We start from the raw sequence: 23,229 nt of genomic DNA, 5'->3' as shown, positions 1-23,229 counted from the left end.
GTATGGTAACACATATTCACTGTTATGAATATTAATATTAAGGTGATTAAAATAATACAAAATAAATATAAATAGTTTAACTAAATTCTATCTGAAAATATTATTGTTAAATTTATTATTAACAAATATAGTAAATATTTTTAAAATAGTGTTGTAATTTGCCCAACTGTCATTACTTATACTATTTTGCGCAAATAAAAATTTCTCCATTAAATATTTTGATGAACCAGCATTGACATTAAAAGTCAAATTGTTCTAAAAACAGAATACCGACTATTTACGTTGATACAATGGTGTATCGTAATAAACACTAGAGTAAAATGTTTAGGAGCACGCCATTTCGACATGAGAAATTTTGTTATTTTATTACGCGTATTTACAAATAAAAATAACAACTGGTTTACCACAGAACTTTTTAGATTTGACCTGATATAAGAACAAAAATGTGTGCCAAATAGTAGATAAAGGCAAAGAGAAGTGGAACAGAATTTTAAATAAATTATATGTTATGAAGGAGTTTATCAGCTGATGCTGATAGCATGCGTAAATAGATCGTCTTTTAAAAAAATCACCGATTCCCGCTGAGAAAGAAGGAAGACTGATTGATAAACAATTCGCTTGTTTGTATCTAATATAAGTTAAAGTAAACCCCGAAGCACATTCATTGACAACCGTACCACCGATCGCTGCGTGCTGTACCGTACTCTCGTGTCGAGTCCAATCCGACTTTTACTTCCTTCTACAACTTTATTAACTTTTCCGATTCCTGCCAAAAATGCGTGTCGCAATTATTGGAGCTGGTGCCGCCGGTCTTTCCGCCGCCAGGCATGTCTCTGCCGATGGTCATGAGTGCAAGGTTTTCGAAATGGGTGCCCAACTTGGAGGCACTTGGGTCTACACCGATGATGTCGGAACCGACAAATACGGATTTCCGGTTTACTCCGCCATGTACAAGGGTCTAAGGTATGTCTGATTGTTTAATTAACTCAAAATAAACTCCTAAATATTTCAGTGCTTTACATTTTATTTAGAGTTGTTAACAGTTTGGTTATTAAGGTAAAAATTTAACCACTGAAAGTTGGGTTGTTTGAATTTTAATTACAGTAACACGGGGGAGGGTTTCTCCTGCCACAAATTTATTTATATTAAAATAAAACCCTTAGAGTGCACAAGGAAAAACTGTATTCCAATGATTACAAATTGTTATCTTCATGTAACAACCTCATGTTTGCAACATTGTAACTATTTGTTTTTTAAGTTTTTATACATGCCACAGGTATACATTTTTTTTGGCCAAATAAAGGTGTAAAAAATCTGGATACATGGTGTGGCCCAGTTTTTACAAACTTATGCTTTTTTATTTTTGCTTTTTTAAATATTTTTTTTACATAGTCAGTAAGGTGATGTAACATTCCTTCAATATTATTATATAGTTCAACAGACTGATACTTTCACTAAATGTTGATACGAATAAAAATGACGGAATTTTTCAGATTCAGTATCATTTGATTCGGAACTGAACGATATGCATCGTCTTTTTTAATTGCAATGTGACATTCTAATATTATCACATCACACATTAAATTAATTAACTTAGTGATAAGTCATTATCAAAATTTGTTTTTGCATGTTCAGAACTGAAACATGGGTCAACATATTTTCAAAAACTGTGTAAAAAGTAACATTGAACTTTGCGGTATAATAAAAAATATTTGACACCAATTTATGATTATATTTATCGGTCAGTCAATCCAGACGTACTTAATAGCTTACAAAGTATTGGTATTCCCAATTTAAGCCAAATAGTGATTGTGAAACATATTAAATGACATAATGAACACAAGCTCCAAATTCATCTAATAATAGAAAATAAACAATGACTATTATTTATGTGTAATAAAATCAGCAAATTGCAAAATGTCAAGAACACGAGAAATAATAAAAGTTGGGTAACAATTTATCAAAACTTGAAAAGTGTTAAAAATCACCGCCATAAACATTATTGTTTTTATCATCAAGAGTTAACAACACGTCAAGAATTAACGTATTTTTCAATCTTGGGTAATAATTAATAATTCCTGATAACACCGTCATTGAACATTGTTGACTTCAACTTCTTGAGATAAACAACAGCAAAATACAATTTACGGTAAATATTACTATAATCAGTGTTATTTTTTCCAGAACTAACTTACCCAAGGAAGTTATGGGATTTCCCGATTTCGCAATTCCGGAGCAAAAGAAGTCCTACCTTACCCAGGCCGAAGTCCTCGACTTCTTGAACCTGTACGCCGAACACTTTAAACTCAACGACTTGATTAAGGTAACAACCCGATGATGGTGAATTCTTGAGTTCAATACACAAGTGATTTAATTGCAGGTTAACACCATGGTAACGAATGTACGTCCCTCGGAAGGTCACACCTGGGAGGTGACGTCTGTCCACAAGCCGACAAAACAAGAAACCGTCGAAATATTCGACGCCGTGATGATATGCAATGGCCACTACAACGACCCCATTGTCCCAAAACTCAAGGGACAAGAAAACTTCAAGGGCCGAATTGAACACAGTCGTAACTACCGCTCTCCCGAACAGTTCCAAGGAAAAAGAGTTCTGATTATCGGAGCGGGTCCGTCAGGCTTGGATCTGACATTACAAATCTCCGCCGTGGCTGAATACGTGAGTCTCATCGAAACTCCGTATTGAAACAATAATTACCATAAACATGTTTGTTTAGGTGGTCTTAAGTCACCACAGCACCGAACCTATCAACGCCAATTACCCATCCAACGTGAGTCTCAGGCCCGATGTGGCCTACATCAAGGACCACGAGGAGATAGAATTCGTGGACGGGTGTTGTTGTTGTTTCGACGAGATAGTGTTCTGTACCGGCTACAATTACAATTTTCCATTCCTCGATCAAAGTTGCGGTGTAACTGTAGACGACAATCACATTCAACCCCTTTACAAGCACATGATCCACATCGACAGGCCCACCATGTGTTTCATCGGTATCCCATTCAACGTTTGCGCTTTCCAAATGTTCGATTTACAGGTAGGCATACGAAAAAGTGCGGTACGTTCAATGTTAATAAAAAATTGTTACACCTAGGCTCGTTTCTTCTGCAAATTCATGAACGGATCGATGCAACTGCCATCAGCGGACGAAATGCGAATGCACACCGAAAACGATATGCAGGCAAGATGGGCTAAGGGTTATACCAAGCGACAAGCTCACATGATGGGACCCGAACAACTATCCTATTATGAAGATATCGCATCAGATGCCAACACCACTCCTATTCCGCCTGTCATTGTAAAGCTGCGGGACCAAAGTGTCAAAAGATTGTATGATGACATCCTTAACTTCAGGCAGGATATCTATAAGATTGTGGACCCACATAACTATGTTAAAGTCAACTAATTGTTTCGATTGCTGTAGTTGCAAAATCCTAACGAATGTAGTTATTATTAAATAATAATTGGCTATCTATCATTTATTTTCTACTAATAATTATAATTAATGTATACTAAAATGTATTATAATTTATTTCTTTTATAAATTAATTTAACTATATTTATTTACACAATAAAAATATTTACACATCTACTTCAAAACACTAGTTTAACTTTTAATACATGTAAGTTTTGAGCGAAGTAAACACAATGATAAAAAGACAAAGGGGCCAACAAAATAATACATACTAAACTATAGAAGTAGATGAATATTTACTGTTTTTAATAAACACTTAGAATTTGTTCAACAATTTTAATGAAATGATCAGAATGAGTACAACTCAAATCCAAACGATTAAAATTTTAACAAAGAACTTCAACGTTTTTTTTTGCCTTAGAACTGTTTTTGCATCAATGTGCATGTCTAGCTGTGTCACTTTTTACTGGATTTTTATAATACACCACTAAATAAGTTCCCTGTCTGACACATATATGGCAAAATTATTGACAGAGCCACATGATTAACGGATAGTACTGATATTCAAACAATATGTGCCAAAATTTACACAGTCGTTTTATTGACCCCAGTTTTGTTAAAGCCAAACAGTGGCTCGATAAGCATTATGGAAACTCTGCACCAAGGAAATTGATTATGCCGAATTTAAACCTACAAACACCGATAATCTAGAACGATCTGTTCGCCCAAAATCTACAGTTGTTCCGGAAAACATAAATGTCCACAAAATAGACACCTTGAAGATATCATACCTTTTACATGAAAATTTGGGCCTATGCAAGTGCCGCCTTTGTTCACACCCGACAAGAAACAAAAACCGATTCAGAACGCTGTTTGGAGCTGTTCAAGCGAAATAAAAAGGATTTCTTGCGTCGGCATGTGACAATGGATGAAACGTAGATCCACTATTACACGCCTGAATCAAAAATATCGTCAGCTAAGTGGACAGCAACCGGTGAAAGTTGTCCAAAACGACCAAAAAATCTAAAGTCGGCTGGCATCCGTATTTTCGGGCGTGCATAGAATGTTGTCTTCAGAAAGACAAAACTATCAAGGGTGAATATTATATGGCACTATTGGGTGGATTGAATGCAGAAATAAAGAAAAAACGACCCTATATACAAAAGCAAAAAGTGCTGTTCTACCAGAACAATGCCTCGCAGTGATAGGTCCTATAATGGCTATGATGCCAGTATATTGGCGTATCTAACGGTGTGATCTCCCTCCTTACCGACCATTTTTGGGTGTACCTCTCATACACTTCGTCTTCATCGAGCTCGTTGGTTGGAGTAGTGTAATGAACTAGTTCGCTAGGTATGAAAATGGTATCGGGAGATGTTTTGTTTGAAGGACCATAATGGTCGTAGATGGGTTAGACGTGTACATGGAGACCACTTTTCTATTTAACGCCATACTACATGGAGTGCAAAAGCAGTTGGGAGTGAATCACCCTTAGTTTTCCTTTCAGGCAATTTAAATAGTACTCGTTATATAACACTGTTCTAGAACTTATCACAAGACCATACCTTCTAAATATTCCTATATTCCTGCAAGAAACGTCCACTCCACACAACAAGGATTGCAAAAGTGTACCTCTAAGAAGCTATAATAGGAGATACTCCCATGGTACACTATATTAGAGGATATAAATTTCATCGAACATGTTTAGAATCATATCTACAGAAGAATCGGTACCTTACCCCATCCTCCAGTATTCATTCAGCCATTCAGCAAACTTGGTATCAAATAACACAGACAGAAATTGATGACCTCATTCAAAGCATGTCTAACCGAATACAAGAGTATGAACGTAGTAGTGGAGCTCCACTATTAAATAAGTCAACTTATTATTAATTGTTATATATCAAATTGTAACAATTTCTGAATATAATATAATTTATACTTATCTGAAAATTTCAATAAATGTAGCATTTTTTATTAAAAGCACTATTTTAAACAAAAATGTTTCACTTAAAGATTACACTAAAATAATAAATAAATTGATCTGCGACGTGAACAAAGACAACAATATACAAACTAACAATTATCATTTTTATCAACTTACTTGGAAAATTTAAACAATGGTTTGTTTATATTGGCGATCAACATTGGTAGTTATGTTTGTATAGTACTTCTTAGCAACTGGTCGTCAAGGAATGACAATACAAACACACATTCCCAAAATGGTGCAATAATCGTAGTCACCATAGTCTCTTATTTTTCGTAGTTACTATGACAATTTACAATTACAACAAATATGTAATGTTGGGTTTACCTTTATAATATTAATCACAAATAGACATTTTCAATTATATATCAAAATATGGTCTGTTTAATTATTCAAAAGTTGCTTAATATTAAAAGAGTAAATAATTAACAGATTACATTGTAAAATCATGCATTTAAAGTAATCATTTTACAGATATGATTTTGTCATATCTATGAATAAAATGTCTATGGTTTCGTAGAAATTTGCTTTAATGACCTATGTCTTAAATCTGAAATCACAGTAGCAATGAAAAAAAAAGTTGAAAATCGTCTCCATGGGACCAAATCAACAAAATTTAGTTTACCTGCTTAGCACTTGCACAACACAAATCATTTACACATCCACAAGAGTCAAAGTAAGTACTCCTCTTCTAACTAATTGTTAACCAAGTAATATTAGTTTGATAATATTGTAATATAATATCCGAATACATTTATAATTGTGATACAATCATATCAGAATACAATTATAATGTATATGGAAAAGAGTCACCTCATATTACTTGAGTATTCTTAAACCTTTTGAGTATGTGGTGGTATACTGCATACTTCTTTTTTCTACTTATTCTTTATTTTATTTCAGTTTTAGTTACATAATCATGTAGCTAATAGCTCACAAAATTCTCCGTGCTAGCGCACGACCTAGAGGTTTTCATGGATAGAACATCGCCGTGCAATTCGAACACGCCCGCTCTCCATTAATCACCATCCGGCACAGTAATATACATGATTCCCCTAGAGTCGCAAATGTTTATCAAACGCGTAAGTACATTTTTTTTTTTAATTAAACTCTAATGAATCTAATCGAATAGATTAAGTTGATGTTTATCCTTTTTAATGTAAAGATGACACTTTAAGTTTATTTAATTTACCTTCGTCCTATGCCCTATGATTTTGAAACCTCTTTTTGTCTCTGAAAAACTAATTTTTGTTATTCTCGATCTCTTAGATCACACTAAACACCACCACAGGGTGATCGACGTTACGGAAATTCATTTCGAATGGAGTCCAACGTCCTACTGCGTTGATTCAGATACAACAAATAAAAAAAAAACAAAAAAATTAAGAAGACATAGACATTATGCTTAGCATTGTTAATCATCTGAAGATAGGTTATTTTTAGTTATTTTGGGATTCGGGACAAGAAAGTAACGCAAATACAATTTGCAAAAAAAGTTTCCCCTCCACAATGTATCGAGACGACGGCTTCAATAGATATTACTTAGAATAAGTTAGCTTTAGTCTTACGATGTAAGAACCGGCGACAAACTTTCCTACTACCCGCTGCGAAAAATATCAAAATCCAAAAAAATATTTCGTTAATTTTTTTGACTATGGCAGGTCTAGTCAATTATTTTGTGTCAAAATCTAATGTCCCAACAGAAGATATTTGACCAAAATATCTATTTTTGTTGAAACTGCAAAAAAAAAAAAAATTAAAAAAACTTGAAAAGACCAAAAAACAACTTGTCACTTAGGTACCATCGCTAATGTATTTTGAAAATATCCAATGTTTGCATCTTTAGATTAGCAAATGCGACATTTTAATATTTCAAAGGCTTTCCCGAAACAGAAAAAACGGCAATTGATTAAGTGAAATGGGTCAAGCTTGGTCAGTTGTTAGAAAAAAAATTCAAAACCATGATTTACCATTGTATGAAGCTTTCCTGAATCTAAAGCTACTTGTAAAACGATAAATCAAAAAAAAAAAAACAAAAAAATGTTAAATTAAGTTAGATTAAGTTAGGATTAGTATGTTATTTAATGATTATTGATACAAATACTCTCCATATTGCTATATTAGTTACAACAACTTCTTTATACTATTGATAACTATTCCTGACACACAGCTACAAAATATAAAATCGCAAAAAAATTGAAAAGATAAAAAAATAATGAAAAAACAAACCTTGGTATAGTTCAATTTATATATGAGATTGTGATAAAGCAAAGTCAAAGACGGTCAAAGCTTTAGCATACCCTTGTCTACTAGTTATAGTTATAAAAATAGTAAAATACCAAAAAAAAAACATGTCCATGTTTGAAAATTGTTATACATACGCGTCACAAAAATGATACAATCACAGAATACCCCTAAACATAAAAATAAAAAAAAAAATAGTTAATTTAGTTTAGATTAGATTAAGTTAGTTTTAGTCACAATTTTGTAAAATATCTGATATTGATTTTGTTGGCACCAAAATCAACAGAGGATATTTATGGACTTAACATCTATTGCCAACAAAATTGTTTGTTTTCGTACCAAATACAGAAATAGCAAAACACTTAAAATTGAATTGAAAGAAATCCCTATAAGAGAATAATAATGTTACATGTACAAGTCATAAAAATGATACAACTGTTGTAAAGAAGATAAAAAAAACAAAAAAAAATGTTATTAGAATTAGATTATATTAGAATTAGATTATATTAGAATTAGATTATATTAGAATTAGATTATATTAGAATAAGTTAGTTTTAGTCACAATTTTGTAAAATATCCAATGTTGATTTGCCAGGTTCCGAAATCAACAAAGGATATTTTTGGTATTAACATCTATTGCCGACAGAATTGTTTATTTACATTGGTTAGTCGTACATTTGGGTCCTGATGAGAGATTATTGTACAATGTTAACTGTTCCAAATAAAAAAATAGAAAATCCAATCGTTGAGTATTTCTGGTAAAATATTTGTAGTATACAAACCCTCTAGCATAAGAGTGTCCCACTTGTGCAGGTAAGTATATATATTCATATATTTTAAATTACTTAAACAAGTCATAAAAATGATACAATTTTAGAAAAAATAGATTACTTTATAGTAAGTTTCAGTCACCATTTTTCAAAATATGTAATGTTGATTTTTGCCAGGTTCCAAAATCAACAAAACAATTTGTTGATGTAGATGTACAGAAATAGTAAAATACATAAAATTGAAAATTGAAAGAATATAAGAAAATAATAATGTTACATGTATAAGTCATAAAAATTATACAATTGTAGTAAAGAAGACAAAAATAAGTTTAGTCACTGTTTTGTAAAATGTTAAATGTAGATTCCAAAATCAACAATTTGATATTTACGGTCTTAACATTTATTTCCGACAATTATTTATGTTGGTTAGTCGTAAATTGATTGTGTCCAGATGAGTTTATTATACATTGTTAACTGTTCCAAATAAAAATATATAAAATTTAAACGATTAGTATTTCTGATAAAATATTTAGCAGTTTACAAATCTTCTAGCAGAGGGATTCCACTTGCACAGGTAAGTATATTCAAATAGTTTAAATTATTTAAACTTGTAAAAATTACCAATATTTTGAATCAACATGTTTATACACATTTAATAATATTTGATAATATAAATAAATCGTGTGTGAAGTTTTTCAAAAATAAATACTTTCATAAGATAATTGAATATAAAATAATCATTAGTAACTATAATATATCTTAAAGCAGAAATTTCTTAAATAATCAATGCAGGTGTCGAATTATTTGAAAATAAAGACTGTGTGGCACCATCTAGTGTGAAGTTAACAAACTACTCGTAAATTCTCAATTTACATTAATGTTATTCATTGATTATATTTATATTTTAATTAAAATTAATTTATTACTAAAACCAAAGTTTTAAATTAATTCGTAATTACATTATCAGAAATTTCCCTTTCATAGTATTATATCAATATTAAAAGTTGGCAACAGTGTTGCCCTAGGTTTCTTAAGGTCACCTCGCCGAAATGCGACATAACCTCCAAAAACATAACCTGTCTTAATAACAATCAAAGTTGTTTAAGCACGTGTATAAATATATTTAAATTGTGCTGTGCGTTAATTTAGATTTGTCCTTACAATGGATTATTCAGTTGGGAGCTTATCCGACTTAATAACAGGAAAAAATACGCCTAACAAACCAAAAGTTATTCAGAAGGCGTATACACCTTCAAAATCTGATCCCGTTGTTGATGAACCCAAATCTGAAGACAGTCCAAAGAAACGCCGATTGAGTGCCACAGCCAACACGAATGACAGGAAAATTTCTCCAAAAAAAAATGGTATGAATTCAGTACGAAATTCTGTGTCAAATGAAATCAAAGAAAGCCAACAGATACCTATTAAAATTAAGAAAGAGAAGGAAGCAACAGAAAAGCCGGAGAAAGTGACATCAAAATCGAAGCAGAAAAGAGAGAACCAACAGTCACCAATTAAAATTAAAAATGAAAATGAAGCAACAGAAATGCCAGAGAAAATGACACCTAAATCGAAGCAGAAAAAAGAAAATGAAGAATCAGAAGTGCCAGAGAAAGTGACACCTAAATTGAAGCAAAAAAAATTCAAACAGAAGCTTGTTTCAACAAATTCAAATGATATAGTTGAAAACCAAGATGAATCACAGGTTACAACTGAGAAAATTAATTTAAAAAGAAAGGCTGAAACAGAAGATCAGTCCCCTAAAAAGAAAAAATTGTCCAAAAACGAGGCAAATGCTGCCAAGAGAGTGTTATATAAAGAAAGAGAACTGATAAAAGATAATCCAGAGGATCTAGCTAAGACTATTTTTATTGGCAATATACCATTGGCTAAAACCTTAGACCTAACAAAAAAACAAATCAAACAACACTTCAGACAGTATGGAATTATATCAACCATTCGACTTAGAGGTATTTCTGTTGCTGACCCAAAAACATCTAAGAAAATTGCTGCTATCAAGTCAGAAATTAATCCAAAACGTAAAACCGTAAATGGATACATTAAGTATGTGGTAGTTGTCTAAACCATTTGGCTTTTTTTCTATAATTTTATAAATTTCAGGTTTGCTAAGGAAGAAGATGCCAAAAAAGCTGTAGAACAAAATGGGAAATTATTTAATGACCACCATTTAAGGGTTCATCTTTTGGACTCATCAGAAAAACCTGATGAAACCAAAGCCATTTTTATTGGAAATCTCAGTTTTGGTAAGCTAAAATTAAAAATACTAAAATACTTGTTAATGTAGTTTCTCAAGTTTTTTAAGTTTTATTTTTTATAGTAAACAAAAGAGATAAATGAAATTTACAATTTATTAAAAATACTTTAAATTTCAGAGGCTGAAGAGGATGATTTATGGAAAATATTTGAGCCTTGTGGTCCCATTGACAGTATCCGTATTGTTAGAGACAGAAAAACAGGCATGGGCAGAGGATTTGCATATGTCAACTTTGTTAATTCAGATTCAGTGCAATTAAGTCTAGAAATGGAGAATGTTCAATTAAATAATCGTGAGCTTAGAATATCCCTGTGTAATTTAAGTATGGCCAAGAAAAATAAGAATAAAAATAAAGTTGCCAAAGTATGTGTATATTTTAAGTTAATTTACAGTTTCATTAATATTACTTGTTTTAGATCAACAAACCTGGGAAACCTAAGCTTAAGAATAAATTTAGGAAGTTTAGAAAAGTAGAGGGGGATGGTGAGAATCCTAACAGACAAGGTTTTGAGAATAAGCAATTTCAGGGTTCAAAATTCAATGATAAAGGAAAGGTAATGTATTTTTGACCAACAAGTAATTAGCTACTTTTTATATAAAAACGAGATATTGTGATAGTAAAATTTGCTATTTAGTTTTTTTTTTTAATTTTCAATTCTGCTTTTTATAGTTTTATGTCTTGAAATGAAACTTTTAAAATTAAAATTCATCAAATCAAAAGAGAAATTATTTATTTATTCAGTGTGATTGTGTAAAGTAAATATGCTAAAATTAATGAAACGTTTTATTTTCAGAAAAAGAAGTTTAACAAGGGAGATTTACAGAAGAAAAAGTTAATTAAAAAAATTGCACCCAAACCTCGAGAATAGTTTATAATATGACTTGTTTTATAATAAATTTTATAAATACATCCAACATCTTTTATTTATTTACAATAATAAACTCATGTTTATAACTTAGGGATGTTAATCTAGAGTACACTTTAATTATTCTTGATTGTATATTTAGGCAATAATTATTTTATTAATTTTTATGAAATTTGACACAAATATAAATGTACATTTACTTTATAATTGATAAGAGTGGTGTTTACACGGGTATTTATCGAAAGTTTTTCGGATAGTTAGGACTAGAAATAAATTAACTCCTGATGAGAGGAGTAGATCAGTAGGAATGTAGGTATCTGGGGTCAATCATATCGAAAACTGACTCTACTTCATAAAAACAAAGAAAAACTATGATTGAAAGCCACTGCGACTCGCAACAATAAGTAACAACGATGGGAATTGACAAGGCCTCATGTTCACTGAATGGAAGAAGACGTCTGAGCATTTCACAGATGAAAGTAGAATTGGACTGTACAATGATGACACGAGATATTCTACGAAATCGTCGAAGGATTCAAGAATTTTACCTATTTCAAGAAGGTTCTATTATGGTATGAGAAGAATTTCGTTATCATGTTCGTACAGAATTTATAAGTAGTGTATATTTTTCCTATATAAATTTTATTTATTTTTTTATTTCGTAATAAGTTACTATTAATTAAAAAATTCTTTTTATATACTTTTTAAATATTCTTATTTATACCAACATGTATGAGATACAAATGTATTCAGTATTGGTGTTGTTAAAAATCAGTTTCATACTCATTAATTAATAAAAGACATGTGGATTACTAAAATTAACTTATGTTAAAATAATTTTATTTAATTTATCTTTTACAGTTTCTGGAAATAGTTTTATATCAGCTTTAGCACAGTGTATACAATATGTACCATCATAATAAAAACTGCAGTTCGGATCTTTACAAACAGTTTTGTTACATTTGATACAATGTGACCCTAACATAAGTATTTCTCCTTGTTTTGGAGGCAGAAACGGATCCTCTATGACATATGTATTCTCTGTTAGTCTATATTTTCTAAAGAACGGTGGATCTATTCCAAAATATGAAAATTGTTCATGAAGACCACATAAAGAACAATCAAAATATTTTATATCTATTACTTTTGGTTTATCCTCACTTTCTTGGGTGTTACTCGCTTCTGTAGATTCATCAGTTTTTGAATCCATATCTGTAATAAAATAAAATGCAATTTTTAGTTAAGACATTTATTAATATGTATAATTTTTAAATATACAGCCTTTTTTAACATATTAAATTTTCTATCTTACAGTCTTTTTATGCAATTATAACAAATATAATGTCAATCTCACTGCTTTCTTTTATAACTTTAACTATAGCTAAAGCTTCTTTATTGCAGCTCTCTCTTTTGCAGCTTCAATAGGCCACCATGTTGGCCTAATGACTTTGGCAACACCATCTCCTACATTTATTTCACCAAAATTCAAAGCCTTGTTTATTCTAAGCAATGCCAATCCAACATCCCCTTCTACACCTCTTAGCTTCCCTAAATTTTCTTTCTCATGTAAAATAATTTGATCTTTGGGAAATTCTTTAGGAACTTTTGTAAAATAAAGGGGCATTAATCGTTTTCTAATTACACCTGTATGATGTGTACGTGCTGTAAGTTCTTGACCAATATAACAGCCCTTATGAAAACTAACACCATGTAAGTAATCACAATTTGCCTCAAGGGGAAAGCTGGTTCCAGAAAGTAAATCTTCCACACCTTCGCCAATTCCAAATGCATATCTTAACCACTTATAAGATTTTGTGCTTGATTGATCTATTTCTACCAAATCACTTAATTGCTCTCTTACATTAATTTCCTTCTTTGATAAAATTCTTGAACCTAAAGATGATATTCGAGGATCTTTAAACAACATTAAGTCTTTATAAAGAGTTGAAGATGATTTTGGTAGAGTGGCATTAAGTTTGTCACAGGGCACAATGAACCCATCATCAATTACATTGACATTTTTGTCCAACAGTTCCTTCATATCCCTCAATTTGAACAAGGCATGAACGTCATATGTATCTTGTAAGTTAGTGATTTCAATCTTACGACGCACCCTATACATCTTTAAATGTTTTTCTAAAGCTGCTGCTATTTGTTTATCACATTCAATTAAATAACCATTTTGTTCCTGCGCCCTGTATATAATTGCGTCATACAACACACGTCCTTTAGTATTGAGAAACATTGCGAACATACTGCCTGGTCCATCTTTTAAATGCTGCATGTCATTGGTAATCAAGCCTTGCAAGAAGTCCGAGGCTTCGTTACCTTCAACTTGCACCAACGTCCTATTCTGCAAATTCTCAAGTGTGTGTTTAGAGGCGGAACTCGTACAAAATCTTACGGGGTGATATAATTTAAGAACTTTTTTTAACATATTGTACATTGTAAGTGAGATTATATCCTGTAATTCAATGAAATGCAATATAATGAAATTATTGTGGGAATGAATAAGGACTTACCTATATTTGGCATTTACAATTTGAAGTCTCCAAACTATCTTATAGGTTATGTTTATGTATGGATTTTAATCGTATTGGATTATTTGAATTTTAGAAGCAATTCTTCTATTGAAAACGTAAAAATGGATAATTTTACTTATTGATTTAAATATAAATTTTGAACAGTTTAAATTACCTACACCTAACCCTATGATGATATAATTATAGTATTGTAGTATTACAAGAGTGTATACTCTCTTTGAGGCGACGTTGCACTGAAAATAGAATATAATTATTCGATTTTAATTTTATTTGACGTAGATCATTTTATGTTAAATAAATTTGCTTCATAATATTTAACGAATATATTTAAAATAAATTATAGAAATCTACTAGTTTAGTTTATAAGAATGCATGTAGGTGGCAGGAGAATTAAATTGTGTTCGTAGATTTAGAGCAATAAATTATTTTGAATTTTTATGATTATAGGACACTTCAAAAAGGTGGTAAGCTAATATTATTTTATTCGTTATTAAGAATTATCGGAATCGGTATTTATTTTACAAGTTTTTGTTGTTCTTTCTGTTATTTCACATTTCGATATACCACTGACGGTGAGAAAAAACGTACCGTAAAAGTTATACCATATAACAATAAGTGGAGCATTGTTTGCCGTAGTTGACGTCAGTGTTTGCCCTGTCTGACATATTGCGATCTACGAAGGGTAATTTCCTGGCTGGCTTCGGGTTTGACTCCATATCCATATATTGGAGCCGTCGCTCTTCGAGCCTTTGCTATATTAGAAACGTGACTGTTAATGACCCCTACACTCTCAATTTTCCAATATAGCCACCCATTTTGATCATTATACGATATTTGTAATTAACTATTGTATGTAGGGATTAATTGGGGGGTGTTTTCATGTTGTCCCGTATAAATTACAAATGCTTCACCGAGTAGGATCCGAGACTATAACAAAGGTTACAATTATTATGTCATGTAGAAATACACAAACAAATAATAATAATAATCCTTATTACGTACTTTATTTTATATTTTAATTAAATAGAAATTAACTAATAAATGATATTAATTACAATTTTTTCGATTAAACCTGATTTCTTGATTACCGAAATTATATAATGTCTGTTTTGCAAATATTAGTTTTGTTTTCAATGTAACAATAATTTTCATTTAATATTTAAAACCCATTGTTATTTCATTTAAAATTTACCATTATTATATTTATTTGTTTCAGTAAATATGTTTATTTTATTAAATGCTATGATAAACAAACTGCAATTTTATTTATTTATTATTAATATTTGTTTGCGGTAAATAAACTACTTTTTGAAACTTTTAAAATTGATTAGTTTAAAAACACCTGATCATTTATTTACCAGTTGACAACAAAATCGCTGTTTATTTCAGCAGAATATTTCTTTCTCGTATGTACAGTGTTGGCTAGAGAAATAACACACACATTATACTAACGTAATTAGGAAACACACACATTTAATTAAATGCAATCAAAATATTTCATATTTTATATAAAATAAATATAATGATCTTATTCTACTGAATGATTCATCATTTCAAAGTACCCTTGGTCAATATTCTGGAGGATAATTAATATATTTTTGTGCAAGCCTTTAGTTTTGTTCGATTATTCTTTTTGGATACCAATAGTTTCTTTACTGAAATACATCCTTGTAAGTTTTATTCATTCAGTCAACGTCTGATTGTTCTACTAGACACACTCATATTGTACGACTCAATTAATTAATTTTTTATTTACCTAGAGGACAAGAAAGGATGTCGTTTACTGATTTTTCCAATTTCTCAATAAAAGAATTTGTTTCTTTGTTAGGACATCTTCTTATTATATTTTCAGTTGAGTGTGTTGTTTCATATTTGTTAATAAGCATTGTACCATTTTTCAGAAGTATCAGTATAGCGATATCAGCAATATTTAGACTTTTATGTTAATTATAATTTTCCTCTTCTCTAGAGTACATGTTTGCTTCTTAATTAAATAATATAAAAGCTGCAAGAATAAATTCTAACTAATAAGGGTATTGTTAAATACATACACAAAACGTAAATACATTTGTATGTGCTACTTATTTGACGTTTAAAGTAATACGTTTACAAGAAAGTGAAAAAAGTATAGAATGTTGAAATATATTTTTTATATTGACCGGGTAAAATTTGAATTAAATCAATCCTTTTATGAAATTTTTTACAAAATGTTTAATTTTAAATTTTGTGCTGTATCTCTGGCATCACTACATGTTTTTTACATTATCTTGTAGAGATAAAATATAGTATCATATATTTTTTGCACATTTATAATCGAATATGTATAATTTTGTTCGAAAACACTTCTAAAATAATTTAATCCTATCGAATAATGTAGTAAAGTAATAAAATAATAAATTTGTGGTGCAAACTTCTCGTAATTTAAATATAATGTACTCAATAATATAATATACATTTAATGATTATTTTTATCTATAGAAGAACAATGTCTGTATCTACACACATATTTATATTTCAATTATTTGAAATATAATTGAGATTAAGATTTATGGTTCAACACGTTCATACGTTTTATTTAAAATAAATACACCATATTATTTCTACCATTATTCATTTTGTACCTAAATAAAAATAATTTCTACTTAAATTAAATCTTAAACAAAAGAAATGCGCAATGTGGATGGTCGCAGAAAAAGCTAAGATTTAAAAAATATATATTTATTAAATAATTTATAAATATCTTAAATAAATTGTTTATATTTTCGTTATAAATGACTATAAAGTGGAGAATGACAAAAGTATCGTTTAATGTATGATCCTATTCTATTGTACTTGGAACTTCAAAATACTTTACGCCAAAATTCAGGAGGATAATTAATATTTCTTGTGCAAACTTTAGTCTTATTTGAATATTCTTTTTTGATATCTAGGGTTTCTTACTGAAATACATCTCTGCAAGTTTTATTCATTCAGTGGATGTCTTATTGCTCTACTAGACATACTGATATTGCATGACTCAATTAATTCATTTTTTATTTGCTTAGAAGACAAGAAAGGATTTCGATTACTGATTTTTCCAATTTATGTGTCTTGTTTATGTGTAGTTGTTTGTTCTGTTTTCTTATTGTATTTTCAAATATGTTGCTTCATATTTGTTATTAACATTGTAAATCATTTTAAGGAGAATTTAAAATAATATAAAACCTACTAAGAATTAATTCTTCCTATTAAGAGTATTATTTATCAGTTTCATAAAATGTATATAATATTTGAATGTGCAATTTTTTTGGTCAACCAAATGAGACTAATATGTGCTTTTAAAGTAATATCTCCGGCGTATTTAAGGTGTGTGACAAAAAAGGAAAAAGGGTTTAGAATATTGAAATATGTTTTATTTATTGACTGGACAAAATTTGTCTCTTCTTTTATGAAATATCTTACAAAATTTTTAATTTTAAATGTTGTGCTATTTGATTGTCCACCTCTAATGGGAATATTAAACTAAGCTCTAATTATCAGTAATTTTTTTTCTACAGGACTGTAAAACTATGTACGCACAAAAAATTATAGATTTTATTTGAAAAAGAAAAACAAACATGTTTTAATAGAAAAAACTTAATATATAAATAAATAGAGCCGGGATCGTGTTTTTTTCCAATTTATTATAAATTGCTATTGTGATGGCATCAGCATTTTTGAGGTCCTTTTAAATTTTTAATTTAATAATTACTTTAAAAAAAAAACGAGATATATTTGTTTGTTGGATATGTAAACCGTCTGTTTTGTTTTCATTATATAAATTCAACAATAATTTTGCTGTAAAACTAAAATTTTAAAAGAGTACCGTTTTCATTTCCGTGCGGTAAAAATTCCCTAAAGCTGATTATGTTTACACAAAACATGCGAGGACCGTCATTTCCGATTCCTTTAAGAAAATATAGAGGAACGCGCATAATTTTTAATAAACTGCGCTGTTGACATTGTTGAATGAATATTCCATTTAAAGATACATAATTAATTTTGTTGTGCGAGAGACGTTCTTATAAGTTTCCATTTTAAAGTTGCTCTCATCCAAAAGTCGTGCCAAAGGGTTGAGATGACGCTGAGCAAACAACAAGACGAATCTCAAGCGCTTCCTTAATTAATAAACTTCTACTAATGAAAGAAATAATTAATTTCTGCCTACCACTGTGCCACGCCACGCCGTTTTCAACAAAATATCAAACTTCGCGTCTTCCCCCTGTTTCTCTCTACTTTTCAACTAAGACACTTAAAAACATACCAGAAAAGCGACGGCAATTAACATACACTTCCATCCGCAAATCCAGTTGATAAACGCACCTTACCCACTTTTCGGCTTGAGGAAATTGTCTAAATTAACATCGACTGGACGTATTAATGTGTCTTAGAGGTCATTAATGTGGAGCCGTAACGTACGCTGGACAAGGTGTATTTGATTGATGAGAACATTGTTTGGATAAGTACTGTTAGGGCTACGTTGGCTATCAGGCAGACTGGCATTGGAGTGTTTGCTCTGGAAATGGGTGAAGGTATGGGGGGTCGGCCCAGCCTTACCAAGCCCCGACAATAGTCTGGACACCAGGAATGCAACCCGTCATGTGTTCCAACACAATCGTTGTCAGGTAATGAATATTTCATGAGTGTATGGGAAATATTGATAAGCAAATTATGGTAACTGATGCCCTTCATTTGATCTTTTATGATAATGCATATTATGAATTTAAATGCATTTGCAATTTTTATCATCAATGAGTAAGAATTTAGCAGAGCAAAATGTTAATATCTTATGTGGTAGAGGAAAATAAGGATAAAATTAATGTTAATGAGGTGTATAAATATATATGATATGATTTTTTATTTTAGTTCTTTTTTTACATACATATCCAGATGTGTACCTACTACAAAAAATAAATTCTCTTTCATTGTTTTAATAGATAAGTTCTGGTAATTTTTAGATATTTATTTTTAAAGTTAAATATTCAGTCAAATAAATAATCAACTCATCAGAACACATATAAATACAAATAATCAGTTTGTGTCTCCTTTCAATTCACGCCTCTGGGAAAAGAAAGAGACGCATAAGGGAACATTGATTAGTTCGTACCGCAGGTAACAGTCAACAAGATCAAATATTTGCAAATCCTGAATGTAAATATCTCTCATCAACGAGCCAAATCTGTTTATACATTGTAAGCAATGTACTAATCTACATAGGGTTATAATTATTTATCACACGACAAACCGTCATAAACAATACGTATATCGTGTGTGTATTATAAATAATTTGATGAGAAATATCAGACTTTCAATTTATTCATATTTACACAGTTATTTAATTTCTAGTAGACAAAAACAAAATAAGAATTTTAAAATATTTATTGTATTAAAATTAACAATACTCATATAAAGAAATTATCACCTTTGTTTTTAATGAATTGAGTGCATGTCAATCCAACATCGTTGAGAATTGTCGAAGATGTCGCCGTCTAATAAAGAATGTATTGAAGAAATATTTTCAAAAATTATAACAATATGTTTATACATTGTGAACATGTGGATATATATAGTGAATGTACGGATATAATTATTTATCACACGACGAACCTAAGATAAACAATACTTATATCATGTTTATGTTATAAATAATTTAATTATAATCATCAGGCACTTCAATTTATCTATATTTATACAATTATTTAAGTTCTAGTAGATAAAAACAAAATAAGAATTTTAAAATCTTTATTTTATAAAAATTAACAATACTTATACAAAAGAATTATTTTGATCCTTCTTGTGTAGAGTTAGTTATAATACTTGTTGAACGTTTAAAATTTATTTGATGTCTAATTGAGTTGATAGAATCATGCATATCCTTCAGTTCCTTGTAAATCTTGTACAATGCTTGACTGGTATTCTTCTCTATAATTTCTAAGCCAGCTTGGAGTTTATCGTCGACTGTTTTAGTCAATCTGTTTTCATATATTGTTTTTATCTTTAGTTTAGAAATATCGCTCAGTTTAAAATCCCTTAATGCTTTCCTGTGTCTGCATTGTTCAGTTAAGTGGATGTAAATTTCAAGTTTTAAACCTCGACTCTTGGTTTTAATAAATGGAGAAGGTAGCCTTAGAAAATAACACAACTTCGGAAACTTTGTGTATAGTCTTTCTACAAATTGTATAAATATTAGAACGTTGTTGTAGGAGATGCTTTCCCAATTTCTATCCAATTGGTGAATGTCGTTTACAGCGAGTCCAACGAGAAAATTCATGGTTCCTAGTGAAATTATCACAAACCCCACGAAAATCAAGTAAACGAAGAAATTTTGTTCTGAATTCTGAAGACCACCGGGTACAACACTGCCAGATAAAGTCTGGGCGATTATGAACAACGAATGAAAAATGTTGTAATCCTCATCATCAGCATGAAGTAAATGTGTAATACCAATTGCAAAAGCAGACAATGGAATAAACAAGTAAAGTAAATTTATGAAGTACGTTTTATAAACTCTTTGAAGCATCACTGCCCACTTCGAAAATTTCAAGTTGTATCCCAAAGTAATAAGTACCGATGTGGCCAAAAGTACGTAGATGACACAGTTAATTTGTCTCATTATAATTGTAGGGACTTGAGAACCATGAAATCTCTTGATCGAAATTAGTATGACATCTAAGAAAAATAAACTTGTTAACAAAAAATATATTATAAAATCTAACCACCTGGTTTTGAATAGATGTACACTCCATAAAGTCCAAATTGCAAAGAAAATTGATTCAAAGATTAATAAACCGTAAACAGATGAACCGTCCTTTAATAATATCAGAAATATCAAATAGCAATTCAAAAGTTTAAACAGAGCAAATATATTAAAATATGTCTTACACAAATGCCATTTAACATTAACAAAAATATCAATTAATGGATGTTGCAACATAGAAATTGTGTTATCAGAAGAACCGAATTTTTTAATCAATTCGACTTCAGACGTTTGTTCCTGAACGACATTAGTAAAATCTAGGGTAACTTTGGAGTCCTTTTCTGATAAAATTTCGCTGTATTTATCGAAAATTATACACGAATCGTAATAAGACTTAAGATCTTTCTTACTGATGAATTCAATACATGTCAATCCAGCATCATTGGGAGTTGTCAAAGATGCTCCCCGTCTCAATAAAGAATGTATTGAGGAAATATTTCCAAATATTATAGCGAAGTGCAGAGGAGTGTTTCCAAGGAATGACTTAAGATTTACATCCAAATTTGGAGACTTAAGTACTTGAAAAAAATATTCAGTTAATAAATGCATACATCTGTATTTCACGAAACAGTTAAAAATAGGTGTTGTTATTTCAACTGTCTCAATAAGCATGTGAAAAATATCTTTGCGGTCCAAAATGGCTGCTAATAATAATGAGGTGTTCGGATTTCGAGTGGTTATAGCATTCTTGTCTGTATTCTTGTTTAATAACGTGTGCACAATAGATTTATTGTCACAAATAACGGCTAGCTGCAGCAAAGTACACTCCCCATCATTTATATTACAATTTTCTGTTTCTTTGTAGAGATGTTTGAATTTACTTTGTTCGTTCCTTATCAGATAATCAAACAGCTTTTGATTGGGGTTTAGTTTTGCTACTTCATTTGGGAAATTTAGTTTATAATAAGATTCTTCAAATTCCTTCAGAGTCTCTTCGTAAACTCTAGTTCTTCTGGCACCATGTTTTATCAGTATTTGAATAACTGAATCCATTATTTTTTGACCATCTTCAGGTAACTTTAAGTATTCCTTCAAAGCTATTGTAACTGGTGTTTGGGCATAATAATCCAACTGGTTAACGTTTTCTTCGCAAACTAAAAGTTTCACGCATTCCACGTAATTCTTTGAATATACATTACCAAATTTTAGTAAGAAGGCGAGCGGTGTGTTTCCAACTTTTGTATCAATCAAAAGACTGCTCGTGGTGTTCTTCAGGCTTCTTTCTATGAAGTACAAGTCACATCTCGCGGCGGCATAAAATAAAAAATCTCCAATTGTCGATCCTACATTCAAAATGACATCCAACAACTCCCTTTTTTTTTCTTCGTCAATGTCCAATCGATATTTTACAATAAAAGGTAATGATAAGTATTCATTTGGGAGGTAGAACTTATAGTCAATCATATGAGGAAATTGTTCCAAAGCTAGTTTAAATTCTTTAACATTGATTTTTTTCGGGTTTTGACTGATCATGTCCAATATATCTGCCGCAGCTGAAATCACATAACTTTTATTTAATAAATTGACTATAAATGATTTACGATTAATGTTTTAGGATCTTGCTTGTTGTTTATGTATTAACCAACTGATTAACTACTTTGTTTTATGTCTCAGTTGATCCTAGACTAAACTGTTTTATTATTTGTCAGTCAACATATAGCATAAATTATTATACCCCACAAAGTTTATGGGACCCTCTAGTTATGCCTACATAAAAAAGACTATTTCGTGATGCACAGCTAATTTAAATTTACCACTTAATCGTACAATTAAGTTATATTCTATAATTTGTAGCTTAACCATTTTAATTCCTGTGTGTGGTGGACTAATATTTTGTTTTTAAATTAACAGTTTCTTAGTTAAAATTACATGGACATTTCTTATACAAATAAAACTATGTCTAGGTATGTGATGTACAGCACGTTGAAATATATCACTGACAGGTGATGCGCCAATAAAATTATTAATATCAATAAGTCAATATTGTTATCGTAAGTAAAATTTCAATCTGATGAAAAGAAAAGAGACTTACCACCATTATTATTTTAAAACAGTATTCTTACCTTGGCAATCATTTTTGTGTTTCTTAGTATCCTCTGATTTTTCAGGCTCAATTAAAAGCGCACTATGCTCGTCTAACATTTTGAACAATTTGTTTTGTTAAAATATCATGTTGTTGTATTGAGTTTAGTCACAATCGAAGTGGATCATAGTATCCTCCTTATCAGGACCCTTATCGTAAATATTAAGGTTGTAGTACAATGTCAATCCAGTTATATAATTATTCGTTGTCAGATTTTACGAATGTTAAGCAGTGGACGATTACTAATCATTG

The 23,229-nt window shown here is 30.4% G+C and overlaps 3 protein-coding genes and 2 long non-coding RNA genes across 6 annotated transcripts in view; 3 read left to right on the top strand and 2 right to left on the bottom strand.

The window, feature by feature from the left end:
* The window catches only part of LOC126264309 (uncharacterized), a 51,775-nt gene extending 46,115 nt beyond the window's left edge, over nt 1-5,660 (bottom strand). The window contains exon 1 of the long non-coding RNA XR_007547067.1: nt 5,539-5,660. This is a non-coding gene — a long non-coding RNA (uncharacterized LOC126264309). The remainder of the gene's footprint in view (nt 1-5,538) is intronic.
* On the top strand, nt 675-3,619 carry LOC109594844 (senecionine N-oxygenase). The gene is made up of 5 exons (XM_020010082.2): nt 675-963; nt 2,185-2,323; nt 2,381-2,680; nt 2,739-3,056; nt 3,114-3,619. Exons 1-5 carry the CDS (start codon nt 776-778, stop codon nt 3,423-3,425), a joined length of 1,257 nt encoding a protein of 418 aa, XP_019865641.1. The 5' UTR covers nt 675-775; the 3' UTR covers nt 3,426-3,619.
* A 319-nt stretch (nt 5,661-5,979) lies between the features above and the next one.
* On the top strand, nt 5,980-8,407 carry LOC109594319 (uncharacterized). 2 transcript variants are annotated; one of them, XR_002191206.2, is made up of 3 exons: nt 5,980-6,097; nt 6,325-6,503; nt 6,691-8,407. It is a non-coding gene; the product is annotated as an uncharacterized LOC109594319 (long non-coding RNA). The 2 variants fall into 2 exon arrangements; XR_007546998.1 differs by lacking the exon at nt 5,980-6,097 and adding an exon at nt 6,250-6,267.
* Nucleotides 8,408-9,470: 1,063 nt separating this feature from the next.
* LOC109594397 (RNA-binding protein 34) lies at nt 9,471-11,620 on the top strand. The gene is made up of 5 exons (XM_020009623.2): nt 9,471-10,499; nt 10,557-10,699; nt 10,829-11,073; nt 11,127-11,264; nt 11,505-11,620. The coding sequence occupies exons 1-5, from the start codon at nt 9,598-9,600 to the stop codon at nt 11,577-11,579; spliced, it is 1,503 nt and encodes a 500-aa protein (XP_019865182.1). The 5' UTR covers nt 9,471-9,597; the 3' UTR covers nt 11,580-11,620.
* Nucleotides 11,621-12,815: 1,195 nt separating this feature from the next.
* LOC109594421 (putative transferase CAF17 homolog, mitochondrial) lies at nt 12,816-14,264 on the bottom strand. Its single transcript, XM_020009640.2, has 2 exons — nt 14,099-14,264; nt 12,816-14,040 (listed from the first exon to the last, which is right to left on the bottom strand). The coding sequence occupies exon 2, from the start codon at nt 14,020-14,022 to the stop codon at nt 12,958-12,960; it is 1,065 nt and encodes a 354-aa protein (XP_019865199.1). The 5' UTR covers nt 14,023-14,040; nt 14,099-14,264; the 3' UTR covers nt 12,816-12,957.
* Between the last annotated feature and the right edge of the window lie 8,965 nt (nt 14,265-23,229).

The sequence above is a fragment of the Aethina tumida genome, chromosome 1 (assembly GCF_024364675.1).
Source record: "Aethina tumida isolate Nest 87 chromosome 1, icAetTumi1.1, whole genome shotgun sequence".
Classification (NCBI taxonomy): Eukaryota; Metazoa; Arthropoda; class Insecta; order Coleoptera; family Nitidulidae; genus Aethina; species Aethina tumida.
Note: the sequence above shows the minus strand (reverse complement) of the source record. Positions and strands in the feature narration are given on the sequence as shown.